This window comes from Aptenodytes patagonicus, chromosome Z, assembly GCF_965638725.1.
Source record: "Aptenodytes patagonicus chromosome Z, bAptPat1.pri.cur, whole genome shotgun sequence".
NCBI lineage: Eukaryota > Metazoa > Chordata > Aves > Sphenisciformes > Spheniscidae > Aptenodytes > Aptenodytes patagonicus.
This window is the reverse complement of record NC_134982.1, coordinates 32,209,960-32,228,001: the sequence shown is the minus strand read 5'-3', so window position 1 is coordinate 32,228,001 and position 18,042 is coordinate 32,209,960. Positions and strand designations below refer to the sequence as shown.

At 41.8% G+C, this 18,042-nt stretch overlaps 1 protein-coding gene and 2 long non-coding RNA genes across 3 annotated transcripts in view; 1 reads left to right on the top strand and 2 right to left on the bottom strand.

The window, feature by feature from the left end:
- The first annotated feature begins 706 nt into the window (after positions 1-706).
- LOC143172932 (uncharacterized) lies at positions 707-1,355 on the top strand. The gene is made up of 2 exons (XR_012997437.1): positions 707-868; positions 1,183-1,355. It is a non-coding gene; the product is annotated as an uncharacterized LOC143172932 (long non-coding RNA).
- An 11,718-nt stretch (positions 1,356-13,073) lies between these two features.
- LOC143172572 (uncharacterized) lies at positions 13,074-15,168 on the bottom strand. Its single transcript, XR_012997364.1, has 3 exons — positions 15,070-15,168; positions 14,153-14,272; positions 13,074-14,038 (listed from the first exon to the last, which is right to left on the bottom strand). It is a non-coding gene; the product is annotated as an uncharacterized LOC143172572 (long non-coding RNA).
- Positions 15,169-15,979: 811 nt separating this feature from the next.
- The window catches only part of RCL1 (RNA terminal phosphate cyclase like 1), a 29,272-nt gene continuing 27,209 nt past the window's right edge, over positions 15,980-18,042 (bottom strand). Inside the window, exon 9 of the mRNA XM_076362629.1 lies at positions 15,980-17,482. Within this exon, the coding sequence (XP_076218744.1) occupies positions 17,332-17,482 (151 nt within the window). The 3' untranslated portion in view covers positions 15,980-17,331. The remainder of the gene's footprint in view (positions 17,483-18,042) is intronic.

The window sequence follows — 18,042 nt, the reverse complement described above, 5'->3', positions numbered from 1 at the left end:
ACAGCCGCCACGCGCGGCTCTCGGGCCGGCCGGCGGAGCTCCCCGTCAGCGGGACAGGAGGCGGGATACGCCGAGGTGTAACCGCCACCCCGCCACCCCCACCTACTCATCCCCCGCGCCCCCCCCCCCCCGGCCGTTGCGGCCAGCGGGCAACGACCGCCGGGCGGCGCTGGCTCCACTCACCCCGGCGGCGGCTAGGCAGACCGGCGCGCGCAGGCAGCTCCCCCCTCGGCGCCCGCTCTCGCCCCATGCACGGCGCCGGGGGACGCGGCGGCGGCGGCGTGCCGAGCCGCGCTCTGCCCGCTGCCTCCGCGCGGCCGCCCCGCCCTCCCGCGCGGGGGAGCGGAGGGGGAGGGGCGGGGCAGCCGCCCTCCCGCCGGGCGGGACGCGAGCCGCGAGGCCCCCGCCGCCTGCGTCATCACGCAGCTGCTAGGCGACGCGCGGGGCGTGGCTCGGGCCGGGGCCGGGGCTCCTGCGGGACTCAGCCTCCCTCCCGCCGCTCCGCTGGCGGAAGGGCGCCGCCGCTCTGAAGAGGGAGGCGGCCCCCCCTGGCCCCGCGCACAACTGCTCCTCGGTGGGCAGCCGCGGCGGGACGTCACTCGCCTCAGGGAAACCGTCCTGCGGGCCGGTTGTCAGCCCCGTGGGCTGCCGGCAGCGCAGCGACCACAGGGGAAGCACCGAGCAGCAGCCTCCCTCGTAGGCGCTAGAGAGGGCGCCAGGGGTGGGTAAATGCGGGAAGGGGAACCTCTCCTGTGCAGGCGGCAGCTGCTTTCTGCCCCCTTCCCCGCCCCCCGGTCCCTGTGGGGAACAAGGACTGCTCGTCTCCCACCCGTTTCCCTCTGCCCTCGCCAGTGGGAGCTGCTGTGAGGTAAAAACTGAACGAAAGTGAGGGAAAGGGCCTTGGACCAGCAAGCACAAGTTTGAGGGACAGACCTTGCCTTGTTCAGCCGTGGTAAACAAAAGCAGTGCGTCTGTGCTGTGGTCTGGCTTCACAGTAGTGTCTGTGTTAGTTGGGCCAAAGGAAAAATGCACGGGTTTTTTTCTTAAGCAGTGCGTGTGTGTGCTAGTTCTGTCCCGGCTCCCAGGATTTATTGCACAGTTCTAACCTTGCGAATGTATGCTTTTATGTAACTATTTATGTGATGAGTTTGTTCTTTATTTTCTTGTCCGTGCCAAATAAAGGTGCTTCATCTGAAAGCTCTGGAACTGGGTTGTCTGTTACAGACGAGCAAAAAGAGAAAGGGCTTGGCTGCTGACCTGAAGAGATGGCGAGTTAAGGAAAGAATACCAGAGCCAGAGGACTTGATCTACAAACACATACTGTGAAGTCTTCATCCAGGAGACGAAGAACAGAAGTTGGGACAGGGAACAACTAAAAAGCCCTGTAAAAGTTTGCTAGATGATGAGTCTCAAAACTACTTACAGGCTCATGCTCATAACTTCCAGTGATTTCAAAGCAAGCTGTTAACTGTCAGCTAACAATTTGGTACTGTCAAATAAAATACAATTCTTTAAGGACAAGCTTATCACTGTCATTTCTACAGTGTTATATGTGGGGTTTTTAATCTTTGTGCAGAAGAAAAGAGTATGCCCATGTCATATAACATCACTTTACAGAAAACAAAATCTAGGCCAATTCAGAACTAGAATTTAACTTGGTGTGTACATTGCTTTGTATACTTGGTTTCCTTGAACATGCAGTTTAAAGGATAGCTGGTGATTTTGAAATAAAGTCAATTACAGCATGTTTTCTTCTAGTATATCTACTCCCTGATCTCACTGAAAGTTTCTGTGGTATTACATCCTCTAATAATTTGCTTTTCATTTTTAACGTCTCTCTCTTTCCAGGCTGCAATGTGGAAAACTCATACAAGCATGTACTGCAGTGACACTGAAAACTTCTCGCAAATAGGGCAAGGAAACAAACTGCAAAACAAAAATGTTCTGATGCCTTCCAAATACAATCACCTAATATACCACCAGTATCCAGACCACTTAAAAGACTCGGAGAGTAGCATGCTATGTTGGTTGTGCTCACTGCATATCTAAGACTCTGCTCATCAAGATCTCTGTGGACAGAACCTGGAAGTACAAAGAATTCTACCGAAATAGATGGGAAATTCTTATATTATTAAATTTCAACATTTTGTCAGGGTCAGGTTTAGTTGGACCTGCAAAACTTGCCAAACTCTTGACTGATAAACAGTTGACGAGATTGTGAAAGTCCAATCTATATTAGGACTCCAAACATTACAGCTTATCTAATGATACCAGGCATTTTTACTTTTGTTTGTCAGCTATTATAATTAGGTTAAACACATTTTAGCATAGTATAGCAAGAAACACTATTGTCCTATGAAATACTCTTTTTCACTAGTCTGTTTAGCGTTGTTATTCAACGGTGTTCCTGCCACTTTTTGTTAATTTTTAACAAGTCCTTTCAAAGGCACCTGCACCCAAAAGCTGTCAGCGCCTCAGATTTGCATCTTATTACCATTTAAGCATCCCCCTTTCCTTTTTCTTTGCCAAATGACCATACACAGTGTCCACACATTTGCATGTTAATAAGCTTGGGTACAACTGTCAGCCTGTGACCCGTGGGAACTTAAAAGGATTGAAGTATCATGTTTACATCCTGTTTACACATTTCATTTCACATACTTCACGCCATGTCAAATATGTGTAGGGTGTAGTAACACAGGCATAATAACCACAGAATCCTAAATTAAACAGGGATGTAAAACACTAAACTTAGTAAACATACCCCCAAATAATGGACAAAATTACCACTAATTATACATGAAACATGATTTTTACAACTATTGTAACAACTTCCCTTCAGAGTTAGTTTGCTTTTCAAGGCAAGTTACAACACTTGCCATCTGTGCAAAAGGCTTAGTGTTACTTTCTTGATTACTTCTGTGTTCCAAATTCTGAGCTTAGCATACAGACCAGGAAATAAATTTTGTTTCATATTCAAACAGCTAAAAATGATAGAAGCAATTTTGTTGTACTTACTTCAAAAATTCTCACAGTTGGATTTAGATCTATCATTTTCAGCTGAAATTAAAGTCAAAGCATGTTCCGTATTCATGATGGGGGGGGGATTATGTCCAAAACTAACAAATTAGAACAAGGCTAAGGAAGATATTCATTGAAGTGAAATCTATGAAGTCAGGCTGTCTGCATGTATTTCACTTTTCCTTCTATTTTTGGAGTAGAATGTAAAATTCTTAATGTTTAAAGGTAAGTACATGTGTTGTAATAATTTTTCTCCTTCTCCTTGTGTAGGCCCAACCTTAGAGAAAAACATATTTCAGTTAAAAAACATGCTTTTTCTTTAAATGTATGGCACAAATAACTCTCTTGAAGGAAACTTTTTCATTATTTAAAGTCATTCTCTGAAACCTATTTCCTTGAGTGATATGAGTGAACACCTCCTTCCTGGAGGAGAAAAGAGGAACAAGCACCTGTAAATACAGGTTTGCATATGATTCAGCTCCCGAAAGGACACGCTTCTAATTCATCCACTTTGGAAAAAAAAAACTTGGGGAAAAAAGCCATCTCTCAGCTTTGAGGGTCCCAATGGTAAGCGTAAGTTTGTCCCCTTCTAGACATTCACTTGATAACTGTTCCTCTGAGAGACAGTAGAGAGCACCTAAAAAACCACTGTAATGCATTTCTGCAAAGGCTGCTTTTGGAGCGTATGCCTAAGAATGCAAAATGGATTTCCCCAGACACTAAATTCTACCCTGAACACTGCTCCTGGTGGAAGGTGCACTTCTTTGACACTACCTTCCCTGACAGTCCCCTGTGTTGTCGATCAGGTACAAAATGCTGCATCATACAACAATCCCAGAGGAAAAAGTAAAAAACAAACAAACAAACAAAAACCCACAGGAAAAAACCACAAGAACAGGCATCAGTTCAACGGCTGAGCATCTGAAAAGCACTCAGACACTACAGTGACTAACACGCTAGAAGGCCTTCTATAAAACAGAGAGGAATAAAATCAGATAATGCTGCCCCCACCTCTGTATCCGCAACTGCCCTGTTTCCCTTCCATAGCATTCTCCAGGGGCTAGGTAAGCTGCCGCTTTCCAACAGCTCTCTGGGATTCCCTCCAAGCGGTACAAGGAGAAGACAGCGAAGAAGTCCACTTTATAGCCTACAGTGATCAGGAATAGTGCTCTACCTGCCACATTCTTGGTTTGTATGATGGGGGTGTGTGCGCCAGACGTGCAGTGGCAGTAAAACTTGGATTAAAAAAAGATGACATAGTGGTATTGCTGTATTGCTTACCTATATTGGTAGCATATACATAGATCAACCACATGTAGCGCATAAGATTTTCTTCTGTATCTTTCAAATTGAGTTATTCTGGTTTTGTTGGTTTCAATAGTCTGTTAGGTTTTCTGCAAATAGAGAAAGATTAAGTAATTTTTTTATTTACTCTTTAATGAACCTGATTGCCTCATGTGAACAGCAATGCCCGCGCTGATCTCCACACTTGCCCGTGGCTCTATTAAATGTTCCAAGCCTTTGAACATTCACCATCCATGTGGCTCAGCACAGGTTGGTGTAGATCTGATCTGGCGATGGAGTAAATCCATTTCGTGCCAAGTGAGTTGAGTCACAACTGAGCAGCAGCATGGGATTTCCTTTTAAGGAACATGTGCCTTTCTCCTATTACAGGATAAAACCTAGCACGCAGCCAACAGTTATGTAGCTGGAAAAAGCAGGCAGGCAAGTAAGTGCATGCAATTGTCTTAACTGTAGAACTTCTTGAAAAGAAATTTTGAAATACAGTCCACTGATGGGAAATGGCTTGGTATAAACGGCATTACAGGGAGCCACAATTTTGCTGTCACTCTGTGACTTTCAGAGCTTTTTGCTTGGTGTCGGAGTAAACAGATAACATCTGCTAGCACCATCCAGTGAGGAAAAGAGTCAGTAAGAAAAGTGTGAGGTACTCCTTCCTTAACAAAATCTGCTAACAGAATGAAAGAAAGCAAAATTAATAAAACAGCAACCTGATTTGAAGGAGAACCTCGAAGTGTAGACGCTGCAAACCTCAGGTTGCAGTGTTTGCCAGTGGCTCTGCAGTCAAAACTCCTAGTGATTGCAATACAGATGCTTCTGGAGTCCATCAGTATAGGTCTCCATTGAGTTACACTTTATTTCCTAATCAAATTTTGCTTGCATAGGTTTTGTTTTGTTTTGTTGTTGTGTTTTCCCCCAAGACTATTCCATCTTTAGCGTAGGATATCCTCTGTGTTTAGCTGGTGCCTAAACACAATGATATGTGATTTCATATGGGTTTTGATTATACTGTTATACAAATTGAATGTATTTATATTTGTAATAAAGAGGAGCTAAAGTTGTGCCTTCCTGGATCTACCTATCACCAAGAAAATAGATTATAACTCCCAAAAAAATGTATTTGAAAATCCCTTGGGAGTAGTGAAGTCTACTAACTTGAAAACCTGTTGTAACAGATTTTGGAGGGACCGGGGTTCGTTTTTTTTCTTTTGAAATATCTAAGCAAAATCACCTCAGCCTTTCTTACATTAGTCAAACACGGGAAACAGCCCACTTCCCTCATATACACAAATTAATATTTCTGCTTTCAGCCTTGGAGTTTCCAAACATTCAGAGGGACTCAGAAATTGACCAGAAGTACTCTTAATGCAAAATGAAAAGTTTCCAGCTCAGGTTCACATAGATGCCTTCTCCAGGACTTCATCCTGTGCAGTGTTCAGGACTGCATAATGACTTGGGTGGACCTGGCATCAGTTTGTGGAAAGTAAGTTTGTTATTTGAAGTAGATATTTTCACACGTGTACATACATTAGAATTTTTTCTTACATTTCAAGATATCTGTGGACATTTAGATGGAAATCTCTGTTAAGGACTTTTCAGATTAAGGTTTCTAGAAGTTAAATATGTGCTGATTAATGATTAATGATATCTGATTTTAAATGCAATGAACTGCAGCTCTGTCAAGGTGCTTTTGCTTTGCATCCTTATGGAAAGTTAACCTTCCTGAACTTGTTTGGCAGCACTTATCTATCTGTGAAAGTCAGTAAGCTTCAAAAGTTAATGTTTATGTAAATTCATTTCAGCCAGTAATTTCTTATCCTGTTGGGTTTTTTTATTATTATTTAATCTGTTCATGTAATTTAATCTGCCTTAGCCAGTGTGACAGGATGTGAGCGTGATACAGCTATAAACTAAAAGGACAAAAGACAACATAACAGGGTAACTAAATCCCTTTAAGGTCAACTGTTGAGATTTTGGAATTTCGTCACTGGAGAGCTCAACCTAAATGATATTTTTTAATTATTTTTTTGCATTTTAATGTATGATTAAGATACAATTACTAGGCTACTTGAATGCAATATGGAAGTTAATGTCATAAAACTGAACCAAGTTTATCTTGTGCATTTTCCAAACTGCCTACTGTATCCACATCAATCACCAGAGACCTTGCAGAGCAAGAACCTTTAATACACACACAAATATATGAACAAGAACCTTTTATAAACTGTTTCTAAAACTCTTTAAATTGCTTACAGTAAATTCAAAGTGAAACATTTCATTTGTTTGTAGTTAATTTTTCCACTTGGTATTCTCATCTTAGTATTAGACAGTGAAGCAAAGATACCAAGTTTCACTTTTGTTTCTACTCAGTTTTACTTCTGGTTGATAGTACAAAGTAATAGCAAGTCGTGTTTTGATTCACGGTCTTGGAAAAGGATGAGCAGAGTTTAAAATCAGAAACATACTTCAGTTTGAAATAAAATTATAAAAATATCCATTGTGCTGATTTTCAAAAGTGCTAAGTAAAAATGAGAGTCAGTATGAGACACTTTGCTTTATCAATATTTCTGAAAAAGTAAGTTACTTCAGGAAGCATCTAGGTATCAAATGTGCACACTGGCAAAACTGTAACATTAAACTATTTTAGGTTAAAAATAAATTATTAAATATCTTTAGCATAACTGTATTGCTTTTGAATCTTTTGGCCAATTTCAGTTAAAACTAGCAGAAGCACAGGGGTTTCACAAAGAAGTAAATTTCCCTGTCTGGATTCAAAAAGGAACCCTACTAGGTACCTGCGCAAACCAGCTAAAAAGCACTTCTTATGAAGAGAGAGGTCTGTCCCACAGGCCACCAGTGGGGTAACACTGTTTTAATTAATTAATTGTGGGGTCAGACTCTACATAATTTTAATTAACTAGTAACTTTCACTGTTGCTCTGGAATTACATTGGTATAAACAACATCAAACCTGTGTCAGTCGCTCTTCTTTTTCTCCTCCTTTATTTTTGAACTCCTGTCACATCGGTTAGGTCTTTTCTTTGTAATTAAAACGATAAATCAAATTCAGCTGTTTTCATTTCCTATTTCCAAAAAAATGGCACCCAGCAACTATTTCGTTTAAAAACATCGGTTCCTCATTCCACTTTTTGTAGCGTAATGGAAATAAACCACATATTGAAGCTCTCAGGGAGAGCATTTCAGGATCTAGAAATAGCTTCCACAAACTCCTCTTCTTGGAGGAGGAACATTTTTGGATAAGCAGTTCCAGCAAGTGTTCCCTCACACTGAGGCAAACATGCAAAATAAAGCATGAAAGTTCTCCCTTAGGCAAAGGGTTATGTATCACTAGCTGTCAAGCTTCCTAACCTGCTTCTGTGGGTTTATAAAAGGTATCACTGAGGTAGTTGTATGTGAGGCAGAAACAGTAGTTAACTCAGTTTGATCCTTGCAGGGAGTAGCTTCAAAATACATCATTCCCAAGGTAACTTTCATGTGAAGGACCAAACCAATTAGAAGTGTTTATCTAATTGTTTGAAAGAGTACAGCTGGTTCTCATCCACAGAAATGAAGGAAAGCTATTTTTCATCATTTTTGCTAAATGCCCTATCCAGTGCCGAGCACTGCTGAATCTGGCATTCCTGGGGCCAGAGAAGCCACAAGAACGCCCTGCAGCCCTGGTGCCACCTTTGACACAGCTAGACCTGGGGGGCAAACCCAGTCCTCTGAGGTGAGCCATGTGAGTCCATCCCTCCCAGTTTTGAATGTCTTCTCTTCTGCTTCCTCTGCCACTACACAGTTGAGTCAGCCATAGGTGGAAAGCCTAGAGCTACCAGCAAACCCAGCTGGAGATATTTTTGGTCAGCAGAAATTGTGAAAATGGGAGCCAGTTTGTGTAGAAGAGATGCTGCAGCAGGCAACAGAAATAAATATTCTACTGATCTACGGATGGGCTACTGTTCAGTGAATGGTAGAGGAAGCAAGCTGAAAAGATTGCGAAGGAGGCTGCTTTTACTTGGAACCGCCACTTTTCTGCTTCTCCCCAGAAATGAAACTAACATACTATGCCACACACACAGCTTGCCGAGTTTAGTATTTGGCTCGCAGCTGCAGTAACACCAGCAGGAGTGGATTGTCATGAGAATGGTGGGTGAGATACAGTACTGAAATCCTTAGCATTTGCATTTCTTGTTTTTTTATATGAGCTAGTGCTGCAAAAATATTCTGGCAAGGGTTGTGAATTTTTTTTTTATTCTCTATAAAATGTTAGTGGGATAAAGAACAGTATTTTAAAATAGTTTTAACTATTTTAAATATAAGGAGATAAAAATGAAACACTAGCACAGTTACATTCGTTTCTTCCATTGTGTGCTTTTGTACCTCTGACTTTTTTCCTGCTTTTTTTCTAATTTGTATTCCCTGCCCTGCTTCTTTGAAAAGCAAGGAGCTAAAAAATAGTATCTAGTCCCCAGAACTCCTGCTCTTAAGCCAACGCTGTCTTTGTGTTGGAAATAATAGCCTTTGTAGTAGCAGTGGTAGATACCTTATATAATGAAACACAGTCAGGGCTTTCACCAGTGGAAGGTTAATAAGAGCAAAACCCACAATATTGCCAAGTAAACACAACACTAGGTCTGCTTCCTTAACAGAGGGTCCTAAAAGAATACAATCTTTCAGCTTCATAAGAGTGGAGCTGTATGTCAAGGTTTTCTCTCGTGCAGCCCATAGCCCCAGGACTTCGTAAGAACACGCCCATTGTCCGTTTAGTAGCATGATGTGCCACTGGTTTTAAAGCAGCCCATACATTTTAATGCCAATCAGCAAGAAACTTTGATTTTTAGTGTTAGTAAACAGTTTGCTTTCTTGCTCCACTTTAAAACTCGGAGGGTTCAGCTGGAAGACCATTACTTTTCCTCTGTGTGTCAGATAAAGCTTTCTGATCCCAAAGCAGAAATCTTTTTCCTTTGAGGTCTTTCATGTGTTACTCATGGGGTGGAAACATATTGGATCCCACAGGGCTCTCTAGCATTGTAAGAACCAGGAGCTGAAAGCTGACCAAGTAAAATAAGTACTTGTTTTTAAACAGCAAGTGATTAAATGCTAGAACAAATTCACAAAACTGTGTAATGGAAATACCATGTCTCAGTTTTTCTGGTGAAGACTGGAGGCCCTTCTGAAAATTGTCATTTCCCTTGAAGGAGGAAGAACGTACCAATATACAGGAGGTCAGACTGTGTAATTAGAATCATAGAATCATTGAGGTTGGAAAAGACCTCTAAGATCATTGAGTCCAACCGTTGACCCAACACCACCATGCCCACTAAACCACGTCGCTAAGCACCTCATCTACACGTCTTTTAAATACCTCCAGGGAAGGTGACTCAACCACTTCCCTGGGCAGCCTCTTCCAATGTTTAACCACTCTTTCAGTAAAGAAATTTCTCCTCACGTCCAATCTAAACCTCCCCTGGCGCAACTTGAGGCCATTTCCTCTCGTCCTATCGCTTGTTACTTGGGAGAAGAGACCGACACCCACCTCGCTACAACCTCCTCTCAGGTAGTTGCAGAGAGCGATGAGGTCTCCCCTCAGCCTCCTTTTTTCCAGGCTGAACAACCCCAGTTCCCTCAGCCGCTCCTCAGAAGACTTGTTCTCCAGACCCCTCACCAGCCTCGTTGCCCTTCTCTGGACACGCTCCAGCACCTCAACGTCCTTCTTGTAGTGAGGGGCCCAAAACTGAACACAGTATTCGAGGTGCGGCCTCACCAGTGCCGAGTACAGGGGCACGATCACTTCCCTACTCCTGCTGGCCACACTATTTCTGATACAGGCCAGGATGCCATTGGCCTTCTTGGCCGCCTGGGCACACTGCCGGCTCATGTTCAGCCGGCTGTCGACCAACACCCCCAGGTCCTTTTCCGACAGGCAGCTTTCCAGCCACTCTTCCCCAAGCCTGTAGCGCTGCATGGGGTAACCCCTCTTGGGGTTAGCAACCCATTAGCAACCCCTCTTGGTCCTAAACTCTCTGACTTCAAGATGGGAAGCCTTCAAGGAGACCTCTGAGGTGGAAGAGATGAGGACAATGTTTTGTTTCCACAGCAGGGACTACTAGGGCACATTCAGTTAGAACAACTCCAATGTATCAATTCGCTTTTCCATTTTATAAACCCTGGATGAAAGTCCCTGCAATAAGGCAAATCAGTGACCGCTGGACAAAAGAGAGGGAAGTTGTCTGGGTGAGTGGCCAGGGAGATAGCCTCCAGAAAAATCCGTGTACATGCCAGGGAAGAGAGGCGGGAAATGATCCAGCAACTCAGAACCCCACAGCAGCATGGTGGGGGGCTTGTACGATGGAGGAAAGGCCATGGAGCTAACAGGAGGAGGGAGAACAGATGAGCAGAGAAGGGGATGTGTCACAAAGGAAACCTTTCTCAAGTAAAAATGGCAGGGTTTAGTCTTTACAAGAATCTAATTAGACAAAATAGCCCAAACAAATCCTATGAACAAAACAAACAAAAAAAAACAGGAAAAAAGAGCAGAAATAAGCCAGGGAGATTTGGGCTTGTAAGAGCCACAATGTGCTTATAGGCCTCATAAGGGGCGGAAATGTTCGCACAGACCTGAGAACCTGTGGTTCTTGATATTTTCTAGTCCAGCTCCCTGTGGGATACAAATGAATCACTTCATTCTTCTGTACCACAGGCACAAAGGCAGTTCTCCAAAACACAGACTTTGGAACAGAGGATAAAAATCCATAAAGCCAAGAATTTCGTTACATGAATGCAAGCAATGCACCTTTTTATATTTATATGCCTATGACTTGGCAAAAACAATTCAAATAGTTCATTAATTAATAGCATTGTTCTTGCCCGGTGAAGACATAAGGCAGAGGAGATCAATGAGGGATTTTACTGAAATCTGAAAAGGTGTGAAAACAAAAGTTTCAGTCAAGTTGTCTCATAGCAGCTTTTTCTTCGAAAGCTGGGTCAGTGAAGAAAATGCCGTGAACATAAGCATGGTTAAGTTGTTATGCCATGTTTCTGTCAGGCGAGTAAGGATTTTGATAGTTTCCTGTATTTTCCTTACAATGTCTCAACAGCTATTCAGCAATTTCTGACCAAATTGCTCTTTTCTGTGTAAACCTGTGGGGCTGGGGAGGGAAAGGAAGGGTAATAGGATTCTGTAAGATCCATCTCCTTGGCTGTTAGTTACACCCTCTTTTCATGAACACTTCTTACCGTAAATTTCAAGTCTTAAAAACCATCTGCTTACAACGCTTAATAACTCTGCAAGCTGAAACAGATGTTCATTCTTTATTTGTGCTTCGAAACTGAAAATTAAGAAGAAAGGCAGCTGCCACATTCTTCCCGTGACAAGGCCAGCCCCAGATGGTGTAGCTTCAGATTAGTCCCCCCCCTCCCTGCCTTACTGTTGAGTAAGAAGCTGTTAAGGAGCCTGTGCGTTGTGTAATAGCCTGTTCTTCTAAGATGCTCTACATACCGTGGAAAAAGCCAGATCTTTTCAAATCAGCTCTTCTTCACTTTGAATCCATACATCATTACTTAGAAAAGACTAGAACAAGGTCTTTACACTGTTTCAAGGGAAAACTCACTACTGACATGAATAGTGAAGGATAAGCAAACAGTATTTTTATTAACAACCTGACAAACACATTTCTGAAAGAAATGGGAATAACATTTTCTGGGCTGTCTTATTTAGCCCTGATTTATTGTGGATGTTTTCTTTGAAAGTACATTACATACATTATTTAAGTCACAAAGAACAAGGTGAAAATAGTGGATAATACACTTGTGGTGTGAATTATGAAGTGGCTTTTTACATTCAGTGCTCAGAAGCATTCTGCAGTAGAAACCCTTTCCCGCAGACACATTCTGAATCTGTATATGTGTTTCTCAATACACATACTTAAACAAATCTCTCGGGAAGCTTTACTGAATCAGGCCCCTTCTGAATGCTGACACACAAACAAGCCATAATTTATTTTTTTTTCTTTTTTCCACTTTGGTGATGTTAAAAAAAAAAGAGAATAAATAATCAAAACTCATACGTATTTTGGTCTAGACCCAGCTTGCAGATGCATAGTACTTTATACCTAATCAAAACTACATTTCTAGACACATGGAAGAGAATTGTCTGCTCTGATGGTGCTGAGGGATGACCATTCAAAACCACAGTCTTACCTTACAGGATATATCTACATTCATCGCTGGCTAAAGCAACTTCTTTTCTTATTCCATGGAGGCAGTTTAGGGTTGGAAAAGGTGTAAGTAACTTTCAAGGAGCAGAGTGGTTGCAGGTTAGAAGCAAGTTAAGGAGGAGTAAGACATTTGTTCTCAAACGGTGTGACTGTCGATGCAGCCTGCAAACACAGGTGCCCTACTGAGCCTGTCACATTTTGTATAATGGAATGTGTCACTGACATGTAGTGATGATCACTGGAATCAAGCCCTTAATCCTACTAGCTCATCCATAGTTAAGCACTGTGTACCTCACATGGATCAGTCTCCATAAGGACCCTACAGATTTCCACCACGGGCTCACTGTTAAAGGAGTATTGATGTTTGTTGTGTGAACAGCACAGTGGAGGCTGCTAGGGAAGTGTGGCCAAACCAATGCAGAGAAGCGCAGGGTGAGTGTGGACAATCTAGCAGACATACAGCATGAGGGCAAATGTACAAAGACACCAGTGTATCCCTGGTGTGCACAAAGGGCCCCCCTTAAAAGCTGCACAGTTGTGCAGAGGGGTTGCCAGCAGTGGCAGGCTCCCAGCCACTGTTCACCCTGATGTAAAGAGTTGCTTTTGGCCATTGTTTTCTTGTGGTTAGATCGTTAATCAATACCAGTTTATAATAAAGCATTTTCTCCATGGGTCTCCTGATTGCCACCTCCACAAACACAGTTGTTTCTATACTCTCTCGTACACAGGGAATACAGGTCTGTGCACTCTTCTTGGTGTGTGTATATATAATAATCTTACTGTTCCAGGAGGGAAATTAGCACTCACACCCAACATCTATTGCTACAGATATACTACAAATCATCCTAACAAATCTGCCTTATAACAATGTCTAACTTAACTTTAGCTAGCATAAGTGCTATTTGGACATTGTGATGCTCTGACGCAGTACATGACTTACGTTCATTACACATACAATGCTGTCACCGCAGAGTTTCAACCCACACACTCTCTTCCCTGCAGGACATTCTGTCTTTTTACCCCTCCCACTGACAACAAGTAATAACGTGTTTTTCAGCGCTTGTCAGTGCTGCTCCTAGATCAGACACAAGGAAAACTGTACATACCCCACCAAGAATGATCTTTTAAGACAGAGCTTACCAAGACCTAAGCAGTAACTGTAAAAGATGCCCCTTCAACCTTCTTTCATTTAGAGTTACCCTGAGACAGCTGCATGTCTCACTTGGTATCCCCTAGGATCTAGACTAAATAGAAATGCTTTCATCAGACATACAAAATAAAAGTGTGGAAATGGCCATACAGTATCAAAAAATGAGAAAGAAACTCATAGGCAAAATTACGCCTCCTGAAAGCTGGTACTTTTCTTCTTTGTCTTTTTTCCCTCCTGTTGCTGTCTCAAGAGCATGACTGAAAAAATGGGGAAGTGAATGTCAGAGCTTGCAAGCAGCAGAATTATGCCTCAGTGGCTTGAAACAAAATCCGTTTGACTCATAATATCACCTGTGGGGAAGGAGAAGAGAGAGAATGTCTATGCTCTGGCAGTAACATAATCACCATTTTGAAAACATTACCCAAGACAGCCATGTACTTACTGTTTTGGCCTAGCTAACTTACCTACTGTGTGCTTCCCCAGCTACTGCACCAGCTTCTAGTCATACGCCTTCAGTAAAGTGCACCGGCTTGGACTGAAGCGATTTCACCTTCAACATAATCTCTACTACTCCAGAACCTGTCCTACAGCAAGTTAACGTGAATTTTCTGACATAACCACAGAAGATGCAGTCAAGTTACCATCCTAGCTTAGAAATGGAAGAGAGTTTGACAATAGATATTACAAAAGTGGAAGCGGGTGCAAGGTAAAGGCACATTTTGCAAAGTCTTTTGATATCACCACTGCAGCAGCCTTTCCTGTTAGGCAAGTTTAAAGGAAGAGATTCTCCATTTAATGAGGTGTTCTGATTAGTTCTCTCCCAAACCTGTGCATTCTTCACCCTCTCCCCATATGTTAAAATTATTGCAATTAAAATGCACATTACGAAATACTTCTCTTAATTAGTCCCCCCCCATACCTGTACCTCCTTATGGTCCAGCCTTAAATTTTTCTGTAAGCAGAAAAGTTTCCAATCACAGCAGAAGGGTATTACAAGAATTGTTCACCCAAAGGGATTAACTAAATTGCTGATGGATAGCTCAAAGAATACAGGATTATTCACATACAGCTAATCAGTTCAAATTCAAGTTATCTGAGTATTAAATCTGCCATGATGGACTGAGATGAATGATGCATCTCCTAGTAACTAGCATCCTTACCATAAAGTCTGTGGCTACAAAGAGTATTGTCTTCACCAAAAATTCATTTCCTCTGTCCAGCATTAAAATTGAACTATCTTACTGCTTGTGGGATCAGTCCACCAAAACAGGTGTTAATAGCTGTTCTGCCGAAAAACAAACAGCTTTTATCTGCAGGATATCCTCCTAATAAGTACTTTTCACAGAATGTGAAGGTCAAACAATTTTAAGAAAGCTCTTACCTAAAACCTCCTCTAGAATTGTTCCCGTTTCTCCAGCGACTGGCTGTTCTGGAAAAACATATTCCTTTCATATACCTATCTTTTTCTCTGTAAAGCAACAAGCAACTCTGAGTCATGGCAAGCGTTCTGCTGTAAAGCTATGCAATTTGCAGCAGGGCTAAGGGTTAGCAGTCTAACTTTAACACTGATGTTCAGTTAAGCACAGGTAGTTTTATGACATAATTACTCTATTGCTAAAGAATCTGCTACCTGGGCAACACATTGCCCTTTCTATGTTTGGTGCAACTGGAACATTTGGAAAAGCTGTCACAGCTTCAAAGTTAAGAGCTTTAAAAGTTTAAAGATAATAAAGCTTTTGATTTTTGAAATTGTGACAGTACTTCCAAATTTTTACTTAGGCCAATTTTGGAAATCTGAGCTGTGCTACAAACTTGTATCTCTAATTAGTGTAAGCTTTATATTTTTATTCTAGTGGCTATTAATCTCAGCTTGTACATTCCATCTTTTGGATCAGTGGCTCCGTGTATTTAGGGTAATTTTAATTTGGAGAGTTTCTAGCTTTTTCATTGCATAGGTGACAGAAGGGAGCAAGGTGAATTCTTCCTTGTCCACATACTTTTTCCTAATGTAACTTGAAGTTTAAAAAATATAGTCAAAGAATTTTATTTCACATTCTACTGTTTTATTTAGGGTTTCCTTAGCTGCAAATCAAATTTTGGAAAGCTAGTAAATTGTAAGAAGGGCTTCACCCTCTCCCTTCCTCCCATCCCTTCCTCCCACCCTGGCAACTCCCAAAGCTGTTCTTTTGATGTGTCAGTTCAAAATAGCCATTTATCTTTTGAAGTGCCATCTTATAGGGCTGGGGAAAAGGTTTTTTTGGTTGTTGTTTGTTTTGAAGGGAAATAAAACCTTATTTAGGAAAAAATACTTTATTTTTCCAAAACATGTTTAGACAGATTGCAACAAGAACAAAGTACAGTACAAAAATTACTCACACAGCTTGCAATAGTTAATAAAACACTAACCAAATACCTAACTTTTTGTCAAAGTCCTTTTGGGTCCAATATACATTTTTCATATTACAGAGGTAATGCCCACTTTACAGTGGCATCAGATAAAGTCTGTAAGACCATTATAACACAGTCACTAGTATTTGCTCTCTTTATATACCAGCTTTTGACATGGTTTTATTTTACTCCAGACACATCAAGTGTAGTCTGAAGTCAAGTATAAATTTCTTTCCTTGTGTCAGGAGTTCAGCATTAACTTCAGCAGGTTTGCCTGGAATCTACCAAAAGCCTTTCTTGGGTAAGTATTTATATCCTGGTAGAAACTTTTTGCACCTGTCCAAGCAGTGCCCATACACCATTATCCCCTCTTCCAAAAGGGAGCAGCTGCACAAAGTGTGATGGTGTAACTGAAAATATTTTTCTCCCTCAAAGCCTACAGCTCTTTTTTGCTACCTTTCACAACTAGTTGTGAACTGCAGTGTGTGGCATGCCGAACAAACCTACAAAGAATATATGCGACAAGTCAAAAACTGTCAAGGAGGTTTCTCCTCCCATGCCCATCTTTGCAGAGGAGGCTAAAACAAGTCAGTATAGGCTGTGATCTCTTCTGCAGTATTCTAACATTAAGAAAAATGAAAAGACAGATATTTTTTTCTTCCTGTGAAACTGTAATTTAGTCAATGTATGCAGGAGTGAAGCATCTGACAAATTCTATACACATGTAATGTATAAACAAAAAATTGTCACACCTTTACTTTTATTTCCATGCCAGTATTGTCTCTGCAATTACCTCAAGAATCTAATGTTTCTGTTGTGATCATTTGTTTTGCACTGCAAAGCTCATTTTGGTCAATCTTATTTTCCCTCTGTATCTAAACCTTTCAGAAAAAGCTAAGGGTGGAGTCTGTAGATACACAAAACTAGAACACCCACTGCATTAAGGCTTGAGGGCACAGGGACATAAGAGGCACTGTGTCCCAAGCAGTGGAATACAGTGCAAAGCGTCCCAAGCCAGCTGAGATGCCAGCCAGCCGTTCCATGCAGCACAGAATACTGGCGTTGCATTTATAAACAGTAGAGGTCTAAAATGCTTAAAGTCAGCTTTATTGTTTACATGCAGCAAGCTTGGGTACCTCTGCACTGGAATCATCACTGGTTTTCCTGTGCTAGAATAAGCACAGGGAAAGGCAGGTTTTATCAGATCTTCGCAGTGTTTTCTGTCACCCCATTTCATGAAGTCTGCAGATGTTTCTTATCTTATAGTTTTGCTAAGGTTGGAAAATCCAATGCCAACACACGTCATTAAGACTTTCTCCCCGCCCATGTGCTCTTCCTCAGGGGTCTTTGTTTCAATTTTAAACATGATCTGGAAGAAGCTTCTCAGGTGTCGCAGAAACTCAATTCTGAGGGAGAGAAAACAACAGAGTTTAAGAAACGAAACAGAAAGCCCGTTAGCAGTATGTACTAACACTTATGCCAGCAACATAGAGCACAGTGAATAGAACATGAAAATACTGCTTAGTACACATAAACAAGCCTACAGGCTCCAAACATTGTTCTCACTTGTGTTGTCGAAGTGGCTAGTGACCCCTACTGAAACCACTGCACTCTCTGTATAAGCAGAGAGAGAAGGAATGCCTGATAAGATAGCAAGACAAAATGGTGAGGGAAGAAGAAAGGAAGGAGAAAGAAGAGATGTAGCCAGGCAAGGTCACTCACTCATGATGCTGACTCTCCATCAGGGCTGTATGAACCCCATACCAACCTGTAGTACTCCCCCCCCCAATGTTTAAAGCAGAAATAAAAGTTAAACAGGGATAGCCAAAAGGTTGGCCTTGGTGCATACTTTAAGAGACATCAGATCCTAAAGCATGTATTTGGTATGTATTACTAACTTGTCCACTTCTTAGTTAAATATTTTGTTATGATCACATTCAGACTCAGAATTCTTCCTGTTTTCTCT